Genomic DNA, 11,690 nt, shown 5'->3' with positions numbered 1-11,690 from the left:
ATACCTTGGCATGACTCTAACTAAGGAAGTGAAAGATCTGTATGACAAGAACTTCAAGTCTCTGAAGAAAGAAATTAAAGAAGATCTCAGAAGATGGAAAGATCTCCCATGCTCATGGATTGGCAGGATCAACATTGTAAAAATGGCTATCTTGCCAAAAGCAATCTACAGATTCAATGCAATCCCCATCAAAATTCCAACTCAATTCTTCAACGAATTAGAAAGGGCAATCTGCAAATTCATCTGGAACAACAAAAAACCTAGAATAGCAAAAACTCTTCTCAAGGATAAAAGAACCTCTGGTGGAATCACCATGCCTGACCTAAAGCAATTGTGATAAAAACTGCATGGTACTGGTATAGTGACAGACAAGTAGACCAATGGAACAGAATTGAAGACCCAGAGATGACCCCACACACCTATGGTCACTTGATCTTGACAAGGGAGCAAAAACCATCCAGTGGAAAAACGACAGCATTTTCAACAAATGGTGCTGGCACAACTGGCGGTTATCATGTAGAAGAATGCGCATTGATCCATTCCTATCTCCTTGTACTAAGGTCAAATCTAAGTGGATTAAGGAACTCCACATAAAACCAGAGACACTGAAACTTATAGAGGAGAGAGTAGGGAAAAGCCTCGAAGATATGGGTACAGGGGAATAATTCCTGAATAGAACAGCAAAGGCTTGCCCTGTTAGATCGAGAATCGATAAATGGGACCTTATAAAGTTGCAAAGCTTCTGCAAGGCCAAAGACACCGTCAATAAGACAAAAAGACCACCAACAGATTGGGAAAGGATCTTTACCTATCCCAAATCAGATAGGGGACTAATATCCAATATATATAAAGAACTCAAGAAGGTGGACTCCAGAAAATCAAATAACCCCATTAAAAATGGGGCTCAGAACTGAACAAAGAATTCTCACCTGAGGAATACCGAATGGCAGAGAAGCACCTGAAAAAATGTTCAACATCCTTAATCATTAGGGAAATGCAACTCAAAACAACCCTGAGATTCCAGCTCACACCAGTCAGAATGGCTAAGATCAAAAATTCAGGTGACAGCAGATGCTGGCGAGGATGTGGAGAAAGAGGAACACTCTTTCATTGGTGGGATTGCAAGCTTGTACAACCACTCTGGAAATCAGTTTGGCGGTTCCTCAGGAAATTGGACATAATACTACCAGAGGATCCAGCAATACCTCTCCTGGGCATATATCCAGAAGATGTTCCAAACGTTAATAAGGACATATGTGCTCCACTATGTTCATAGCAGCCTTACTTATAATAGCCAGAATCTGGAGAGAACCCAGATGCCCCTCAACAGAGGAATGGATACAGAAAATGTGGTACATTTACACAATGGCGTACTACTCAGCTATTAAAAGGAATGAATTTATGAAACTCCTAGGCAAATGGATAGACCTGGAGGGCATCATCCTGAGTGAGGTAATACAATCACAAAGGAACTCACACAATACGTACTCACTGATAAGTGGATATTAGCCCCAAAACTTAGGATACCCAAGATATAAGATACAATTTGTTAAACGCATGAAACTCAAGAAGAACAAAAACCAAAGTGTGGACACTGTGCCCCTTCTTAGAATTGGGAACAAAACACCCATGGAAAGAGTTACAGAGATAAAGTTTGGAGCTGTGTCGAAAGGATGGACAATCTAAAGACTGCCATATCCAGGGATCCATCCCATAATCAGCTTCCAAACGCTGACACCATTGCATACACTAACAAGATTTTGCTGAAAGTACCCAGATATAGCTGTCTCTTGTGAGACAAGGCCGGGGCCTAGCAAACACAGAAGTGGATGCTCACAGTCATCTATTGGATGGATCACAGGGCCTCCAATGGAGGAGCTAGAGAAAGTACCCAAGGAGCTAAAGGGATCTGCAACCCTATAGGTGGAACAAAATTATGAACTAACCAGTACCCCAGAGCTCTTGACTCTAGCTGCATATGTATCAAAAGATGGCCTAGTCGGCCTTCACTGGAAAGAGAATCCCATTGGACTTGCAAACTTTATATGTCCCAGTACAGGGGAACGGTAGGGCCAAAAATTGGGAGTGTGTGGGTAGGGGAGTGGGGGGGGGAGTGTATTGGGGACTTTTTGGATAGTATTGGAAATGTAAATGAGGAAAATACCTAATTAAAAAAATGAAAAAAAATGAAATTATTCACAGATAAAGGGTTGGACCTAGAAAAAAATCTGAATGAGTTAACTGAGACTAAAAACACCCCAACTATTTTATATTTTCTCTTCCATGTGAATGTTAGCTTTTTTAATTGGATAGTTTCTTTATTTACATTTCAAATGTTATCCCCTTTCCTGGTTCCCTTCCTCCCCCCAGAAACCCCCCATTCCATCCTCGTTTCCCTTACTTCTGTGAGGGTGTTCTTTTACCCACCCACTCACGCCCACCTCCCCGTCCTCAGTTCCACTACACTGGGGCATCTATTGAGCCTCCATAGGACCAAGGACCTCTCCTTCCATTGGTGCATGACAAGGCCATCCTCTGCTACATATGCAGCTGGAGCCATATGTACTCCTTTGTTGATGGCTTAGTCCCTGGGAGCTCTTGGAAGACTAGTTGGTTGATATTGTTGTTCTTCCTGTGGGATTGCAATCTGCTTTCAACTCCTTTGGTCCTTTCTCTAACTCTCTATTGGGGACCCCCATGTTCAGTCCAGTGGTTGGCTGTGAGCATTCATCTCTGTATTTGTCAGGCTCTGGCAGGGCCTCTCAGGAGACAGCTATATCAGGCTCCTATCAGCATGCACTTCCTGGCATCCACAATAGTGTCTGGGTTTGGAAACTGTATATGGAATGAATCCCCAGATGGTACAGTCTCTGGACGGCCTTTCCTTCAGTCTCTGCTCTACATTTTATCTCCATATTTGCTCCAGTGAGTATTTTGTTCTCCTTCTAAGAAGAACCGAAGCACCCACAACCAAAGCACCCACACTTTGGTCTTCCTTCTTCTTGAGCTTCATGTGGTCTATGAATTGTATCTTGGCTATTGGGAGCATTTGGGCTAATATCAAATTATCAGTGAGTGCATACTATGTGTGTTTTTTTGCTATTGGGTTACTTCACTCAGGATGATATTTTCTAGTTCTATCCATTTGCTTACGAATTTCATGAAGTCATCACTTTTAATAGCTGAGTAGTACTCCATTGTGTAAATGTATCACATTTTCTGTATCCATTCCTCTGATGAAGGACATCTGGGTTCTTTCCAGCTCCTGGCTACTATAAATAAGGCTGCTATGAACATAGTGGAGCATGTGTCCTTCTTACATGTTGGAGAGTCTTCTGGGTATATGGCCAAGAGTGGTATAGCGGGCCCCTCAGGTAGTACTATGTCCAATTTTCTGAGGAACTGCCAAACTGATTTCCAGAGTGGTTGTTCCAGCTTGCAATCCCACCAGCAATGGAGGAGTGTTCCTCTTTCTCTGCATCCTCACCAGCATCTGCTGTCACCTGAGTTTTTGATTTTAGCCATTCTGACTGGTGTGAGGTGGAATCTCAGGGTCTTTTTTATTTGCATTTCCCTGATGACTAAGGATGTTGAACATTTCTTTAGGTGCTTCTCAGCCTTTTGATATTCCTCAGTTGAAAATTCTTTGTTTAGCTCTATACCTCATTTTTAAATAGGTTTATTTGGTTTTCTGGAGTCCAACTTCTTACGTTCTTTGTATATATTGGATATTAGCCCTCTATCAGATGAAGGATTGGTAAAGATCTTTTCCAAATCTGTTGGTTGCCTTTTTGTCCTACTGACAGTGTCCTTTGCCTTACAGAAACATTGCAGTTTTATGAGGTCCCATTTGTCTATTGCTGATCTTAGAGCATAATCCATTCATGTTCAGGATTTTTTCCCCTGTGCCCATGTTTTTGAGGCTCTTCCCCAATTTCTCCTCTTTAAGTTTCAGTATATCTGGTTTTATGTGGAGTTCCTTGATCCAGTTGGACTTGAGCTTTGTACAAGGTGATAAGAATGGGTTGATTTGCATTTTTCTACATGCTGTCTGACAGTTAAACCAGCACCATTTGTTAAAAATGTTGTCTTTTTTCCATTGGATGGTTTTAGCTCCTTTGTCAAAGATCAAGTGGCAATATGCATGTGTATTCATTCCTGGGTCTTCAATTCTATTCCACTGATCTTCCTGCCTGTCTCTGTACCAATTCCATACAGTTTTGTCTTGTTTTTTTTTTTTTTTTTTTTTAAATCACTATTGCTCTGTAATACAGCTTGAGGTCAGGGATAGTGATTCCCCCAGAAGTTCTTTTATTGTTGAGAATATCCTGGGCTTTTTGTTATTCCAAATGAATTTGCAAATTGTTCTTTCTAACTCTATGAAGAATTGAGTTGGAATTCTGAAGAGGATTGCATTGAACCTGTAGATTGGTTTCGGCAGGATGGCCATTTTTGCTATATTAATCCTGCCAATCAATGAACATGGGAGATTTCTTTCTTCAGAGACTTGAAGTTCTTGTTGTATAGATCTTTCACTTGCTTGGTTAGAGTCACAGAGGTATGTAATATTTATGATTATTGTCAAGGGTGTTGTTTCCCTAATTTCTTTCTCAGCCTGTTTATCCTTTGAGTAGAGGAAGGCTACTAATTTGCTTGAGTTAATTTCATATCTAGCCACTTTGCTGAAATTATTTATCAACTTTAGGAGTTCTGTAGTGGAATTTTTGGGGTCACTTAAGTATATGATTGTATCTTCTGCAAATAGTGATACTTTGACTTCTTTCTTTTCAATTTTTTATCACTTTGACCTCCTTTTGTTGTCTGATTGCTCTAGCTAGAACTTCGAGTACTATATTGAATTGGTAGGGAGAGAGTGGGCAGCCTTGTCTAGTCCCTGATTTTAGTGAGATTGCTTCAAGTTTTTCTCCATTTAGTTTGATGTTGGTTACTGGTTTGGTGTATACTGCTTTTACTATGTTTAGGTATGGCCATTGAAATCCTGATCTTTCCAAGACTTTTAACATAAAGGTATGCTGAATTTTGTCAAATGTTTTTTCAGCATCTAATGAAATAATCATGTGTTTTTTTTTCTTTGAGTTTGCTTATGTAGTGGCTTATGTTGATGGGTTTCCGTATATTGAACCATCCCTGCATCCCTGGAATGCAGCCTACTTGTGATGGATGATTGTTTTGATGTGTTCTTGGATTCGGTTGGCAAGAATTTTATTGAGTATTTTTGCATCAATGTTCATAAGGGAGATTGTTCTGAAGTTCTCTTTCCTTGTTGGGTCTTTGTGAGGTTGAGGTATAAGTATAATTGTGGCTTCATAGAGCAAATTGGGTAGTGTTCCTTCTGTTTCTATTTTGTGGAATAGTTTCAAGAGTATTGGTATTATGTCTCCTTTAAAGGTCTGATAGAATTCTCTACTAACCCATCTGGTCCTGGGCTTTCTTGGTTGGGAGATTGTTAATGACTGCTTCTATTTCTTTAAGGATTATGGGACTGTTTAAATGGTTTATCCGAACCTGTTTTAACTTTGGCACCTGGTATATGTCTAGAAAATTGTCCATTTCATCCAGATTTTCTAATTTAGTTGAATATAAACTTTTGTAGTAGGATCTGATGGTTTTTTGGATTTCCACATTTCCATTGTTATGCTTCCCTTTTTATTTCTGATTTAATTAGTCTGGATACTGTCTCTGTGCCCTCTGGTTAGTATGGCTAAGGATTTATCTATCTTATTCTCAAAGAACCAGCTCCTGGTTTGGTTGATTCTTTGTATAGTTCTTTTTGTTTCCACTTGGTTGATTTCAGCCCTGAGTTTGATTATTTCCTGTACTCTACTCCTATTGGGTGAATTTGCTTCTTTTTGTTCTAGAGCTTTTAGGTGTGCTGTCAAGCTGCTAGTGTAAGCTCTGTCCATTTTCTTTTTGGAGGCATTTAGAGCTATGTATGAGTTTTCCTCTTAGCACTGCTTTCATTTTGTCCCATAAGTTTTGATATGTTGTGTCTTCATTTAAATTAAATTCTAAAAAGCCTTTAATTTCTTTCTTTATTTCCTTTTTTTTTTTTTTTTTTTTGGTTTTTTGAGACAGGGTTTCTCTGTGTAGCCCTGGCTGTCCTGGAACTCACTCTGTAGACCAGGCTGGCCTTGAACTCAGAAATCTGCCTGCCTCTGCCTCCCAAGTGCTAGGATTAAAGGCGTGTGCCACCACGCCCAGCCCTCTTTATTCCTTCCTTGACCAAGTTATCATTGACTGGAGCATTGTTCAGTTTCCATGTGTGCTTTCTGTTGTTTTGTTGCTATTTAAGACCAACCTTCAGGTTCTCTTACATCACCGCCTAAGAGTCGCGCTGTAAGAAGCAACACGTCCTCCTCGCCTCCACCATCCTCCCGGCAGCTGCAAAGCAGCAACTATGCGTGAGTGCATCTCCATCCATGTTGGCCAGGCTGGTGTCCAGTTCAGCAATGCCTGCTGGGAGCTCTACTGCCTGGAACATGGCATCCAGCCTGATGGCCAGATGCCAAGTGACAAGACCATTGGGGGAGGTGATGACTCCTTCAACACCTTCTTCAGTGAGACAGGAGCTGGCAAGCATGTGCCCCAGGTAGTGTTCGTAGACCTGGAATCCACAGTCATCGATGAAGTTCGCACCTACCGACAGCTCTTCCACCCTGAGCAGCTCATCACAGACAAGGAGGATGCTGCCAATAACTATGCCCGTGGCCACTACACCATTGGCAAGGAGATCATTGATTTTGTCCTGGACAGGATTCACACGCTGGCTGACCAGTGCACAGGTCTCCAGGGCTTCTTGGTTTTCCACAGCTTTGGTGGGGGAAATGGCTCTGGCTTCACCTCCCTGCTGATGGAGCGGCTCTCTGTGGATTACGGAAAGAAGTCCAAGCTGGAGTTCTCTATTTACCCAGCCCCCCAGGTTTCCACTGCTGTGGTTGAACCCTACAATTCCATCCTCACCATCCACACCACCCTGGAGCACTCTGATTGTGCCTTCATGGTAGACCATGAGGCCATCTATGATATCTGTTGTAGAAACCTCGACAGTGAGCACCCAACCTACACTAACCTAAACAGGTTGATAGGTCAAATTGTGTCTTCCATCACTACTTCCCTCAGATTTGATGGGGCCCTGAATGTTGATCTGACAGAATTTCAGACCAACCTGGTACCGTACCCTCGAATCCACTTCCCTCTGTCCAGTTATGCCCCTGTCATCTCTGCTGAGAAAGCCTACCATGAGCAGCTTTCTGTAGCAGAGATCACAAATGTCTGCTTTGAGCCAGTCAACCAGATGGTGAAATGTGACCCTCGCCATGGTAAATACATGTCTTGCTGCCTGCTGTACCGTGGTGATGTGGTTCCCAAAGATGTTAATGCTGCCATTGCCACCATCAAGACCAAGCGTACCATCCAGTTTGTGGACTGGTGCTCCACTGGCTTCAAGGTTGGCATTAACTACCAGCCTCCCACTGTGGTACCTGGTGGTGACCTGGCCAAGGTCCAGAGAGCTGTGTGCATGCTGAGCAACACCACAGCCATTGCTGAGGCCTGGACTCGCCTAGATCACAAGTTTGATCTACTGTATGCCAAAGGTGTCTTTGTGCACTGGTATATGGGTGAGGGCATGGAGGCTGTTTAACTGCTTCCCTGCCTTGTCAGCTTGCATAGTATTTTTCAGAACCAGGGAAGCTAGTCTGTAGGAAAGAGTCATATCTGATTCAGCTAGAGGCACCTGAGTTATGTGTCCTAATTATGAGGTGTCTTCAGCAATAGAAGCCTACCTTTAATCCTTGAGAGGCAACAAAGGGCTACATCAATAATCTATTTTTTTATTATCCTTATATCAACAGGTAAGTATAGACACGAATCATCATCAAAGAGGCCTTTTGTTTTCTTCTTTTAGCTAATGAAGACCATCATAGAAAAGCACAACTGGTTGTAAAACAGACAGCAATCAATCACGCAGAACCCAGCCTGGATGGTTGTATCTACATCTCTGGTTCAGGAAACAGAGTGGGAAAAGGGCCAGAAAAAATTTAAGAGCCAGAATACCACCATGTCGCCACCTGTGGTAGTTGGGCAACCTGGCCCCAGGGTCATGAGAACAGGTAAACTGGACTTGTCCCTTGTTGGCTGCAGCCCTCAGGAGAGGGGGTCCTGTACCTCACCTAAGCAGCACTGTAGAGGTGGCCTTTGTGGAGAGGCCTTTTGTGGTACTGGGAATTGGACCTAGGCCTGGACATTCTAGCCAAGTGTTCTACCAACTGAGCCTGCCTGAATTCTATAGTCTGTCTTTTTTTTTTTTTTTTTTTCTTTCTTGATAGGATTTAAGTCACCCAGGTTAGCACTGAATTTTCATTATTGAGTATGAGTGAGGGAGAGCTGGCTTTGCCACTCAGAGAGATGGCATGGGTTGGGGGATAATGCTCTTCCTATTCCCCCCCCCCCCCGCCACCCCTTGCCATCTGTTGTAGCTGGGAGATCTAGCCCCAAGGGCATGAGAGTCAGAGAGCTCTCTCCCACCCCCATGTCTGTAGCACTAGGGAGAGCAGGCCCTGCACCTCTTCTGGGCAACACAGTGGAGCTGGCCCTGATAGCAAAGTCATAGATGGAGCCAGCCCAGAGGGGATGAGAGCAGAAGAACTGGTCCAACCTTTTGTAAGCTGCAGCAGTTGGGAAAGTGGGCACTGTACCTTGACTGGGAAGAGAGTGGAGCTGGCTCTGGAGGGGTGGGTTTGGGTGAGCTGTCCCTAAAGGCAGGAGAACAGGATTGCTGACCCTGCCTCCTGCTAATGGTAGAGTTGGGGGGCCTAGCTGGAGCAGTGCTAGAGAGAGTTTGTCCTGGTAGTGTGGGTAAGGGAGCTGGCCGTCTGATCAGGTCAGTCAGCTACCACCCAGGGCCAGATCCAGGGCTGTGAGTTGGCCCACCCCAAAATCCGTGTCATCTGTGAGAGCTTGGGATGCATGAAAGGGCCAGTCATGATGATCCAAAGCTGTAGGATCTCCCTGACACAGAGCAACAACAGGATAACTGGGAGCAGTCCCTGTGAGGAGCCAGTATTGATGGTTTCCTAGAAGCCAGAGACTTCAAAGCAGACCAATGACTCATTGCAATGAACACTTGCCAGTGAGCAGAGGGATATACCGTGTGACACATTGTGACACACTTCAGCCTCCACGACAAGATGTTTTCTATGCTGTTTGTTTGTTTATGTGTATATTTACTATTTTTTTGAGGAGAGGTTGCAAGAACCAAGGGTAAATATGAGGGGACAGGGAGATGAGTGTGGGGATTGGGGGTGCTGTATGATGTGAAACCCACAAAGAATCAATAAAAAGTTTTTAAAAAATACAATTCTTCAAAAATGTCAGATGAGTAAAAGTTAATCTTATCATTTTCTTCTTTTCTAGATCTTAAGAACAGGAAACATACAAAAATCCCGGTGAAAAGAGACCAGAGTGGGAGCCTTCACTCCAGAATCCTCTTATCACACACACACACCCACACACACACGAGTAAGATGCATTTGCTAGAGTACATCACAGGTGCTCTGACACGGGGGTCTGTCCAGCGCTTAACATTAGGAAAGAAGATTCCATTAGTTATGAAGGCCTCACAGCAGTAATTTGTGGCTATATATATATATACACTCTCTGGGCATTGATGCTGACCTCAGCATCTGTACCTAATTTCAGGTAACATCCTTCATTTCCTTGTGCTCACTTCACCTAGTGTCTGTTTTTCTGTCACCATGGCACTCTCAACAACCTTACTGGGTTTCTGGGATTTGTCGGGTCAGAGACATAGTGAGGATCTTCTACTGTCCCTTCTGGCCAACTAAGATGTCTATATCTGTTCAGTCACATGCTACCTCATCTATAGCTACCTGGACAAGATGAGAATTTCCAAACCTGCAATCACCAGTTCCTTGTTTTTGTTTGTTTTTGCTTAATAGTTTCCCATTTAATACATGTCTCTATATTTGTATTTTACATGAAGGGGTAAAAAAAGAACTTGAGTATTTCTCTACAAACATAAAAAAATACACCACCATGTACTACATATCTGTATTTATTTATGTATTTATTTACTTATTTTCCTTTTCTTAAAATTAGATATTTTCTTTATTTACATTTCAAATGTTACCCCCTTTCCTGGTTTCTCCTCCAAAACCCCCTATCTCCTCTCTCCTCCCCTGCTCACCAATCCATCCACTCCTGCTTGGGCCTGGCATTCCCCTACACTGGGACATAGAGCCTTCACAGGACCAAGGGACTCTCCTCCCCTTGATGACTGACTAGGCCATCCTCTGCTATATATGCAGTTGGAGCCATGAGTCCCACCATGTGTACTCTTTGGTTGGTGGCTTAGTTCCAGGGAGCTCTGGGGGTACTGGTTAGTTCATATTGTTGTTCCTCCTATGGGGCCTCAAATCCCTTCTGCTCCTTGGGTTCTTTCTCTAGCTCCTTCATTGGAAACCCTGTGCTCAGTCCAATGGTTGGCTGTGAACACCCACAGGCACTGGTGGAGCCTCCCAGGAGACAGCTATAACATGCCTGTCAGCAAGCTCTTGTTGGCATGCACAAAGTGTCTGGGTTTGGTGATTGTATATGGGGTGGATCCCCAGGTGGGGATGGTCATTCCTTCAGTTTCTGCTCCACACCTTGTCCCTGTAACTTCTCCCATGAGTATTTTGTTCCCCCTTCTAAGAAGGATTGAAGTATCCACACTTTAGTCTTCCTTCTTCTTGAGTTTCATGTGGTTTGTGAATTGTATCTTGGGTATTCCAAGCTTCTGGGCTAATATCCACTTATCAGTGAGTGCATATCATGTGTGTTCTTTTGTGATTGGTTTACCTTATTCAGGAAGATATTTTCTAGTTCCATCCATTTGCCTACGAATTTCATAAATTCATTGCTTTTAATAGCTGAGTAGTACATCATGTGTAAATGTACCACATTTTCTGTATCTATTCTTCTGTTGAGAAACATCTGGGTTCTTTCCAGCTCCTGGCTACTATAAATAAGGCTGCTATGAGCATCGTGGAGCATGTGTCCTTATTACATGTTGGAGAGTCTTCTGGGTATATGCCCAGGAGTGGTATTAGTGGGTTCTCAGGTAGTACTATGTCCAATTTTCTGAGGAACTGCTAAACTGATTTCCAGAGTGGTTGTTCCAGCTTGCAGTCCCACCAGCAATGGAGGAGTGTTCCTCTTTCTCCACATCCTCTCCAGTATCTGCTGTCACCTGAGTTTTTGTTCTAAGCCATTCTGACTGGTGTGAGGTGGAATCTCAGGGTTGTTTTGATTTGCATTTCCCTGATGACTAAGGATGTTGAACATTTCTTTAGGTGCTTCTCAGCCATTCAGTATTCCTCACTTGAGAAATCTTTGTTTAGCTCTGTACCCCATTTTTAAATATGGTTATTTGGTTCTCTGGAGTCTAACTTCTTGATTTTGTATATATTGAGTATTAGTCCTCCACTGGCATATCTGTATTCATTATTTACAAGTTTTACTTTCTACACTCATCTGTTCTACTTTACAATTAGGACCAACTCTCCCCCAGTTCATTTGCTTCTGAGGCCTCATGGAATCATCATTGATGTATATACCTCTACTAACCATGGCAGTTGTCTTGAATGTCTTCCCAGTTCTACCCATCA

The 11,690-nt window shown here is 43.0% G+C and overlaps 1 protein-coding gene across 1 annotated transcript; it reads left to right on the top strand.

Annotated features, from left to right (window-relative positions):
• Positions 1 to 6,418: 6,418 nt before the first annotated feature.
• LOC110307360 (tubulin alpha-1A chain-like) lies at positions 6,419 to 7,663 on the top strand. Its single transcript, XM_085830098.1, has one exon. The coding sequence runs from the start codon at positions 6,419 to 6,421 to the stop codon at positions 7,661 to 7,663; it is 1,245 nt and encodes a 414-aa protein (XP_085686224.1).
• Positions 7,664 to 11,690: the final 4,027 nt, after the last annotated feature.

Source organism: Mus caroli, unplaced genomic scaffold (assembly GCF_978045245.1).
Source record: "Mus caroli unplaced genomic scaffold, Mus_caroli_1 scaffold_14, whole genome shotgun sequence".
Taxonomy (NCBI): domain Eukaryota; kingdom Metazoa; phylum Chordata; class Mammalia; order Rodentia; family Muridae; genus Mus; species Mus caroli.
This window is presented reverse-complemented; position numbering and strand designations above follow the sequence as displayed.

Bases quoted from the DNA above. Each gene is read 5' to 3' on its own strand.
- LOC110307360 (XM_085830098.1), top strand. From the start codon at position 6,419: ATGCGTGAGTGCATCTCCATCCATGTTGGCCAGGCTGGTGTCCAGTTC.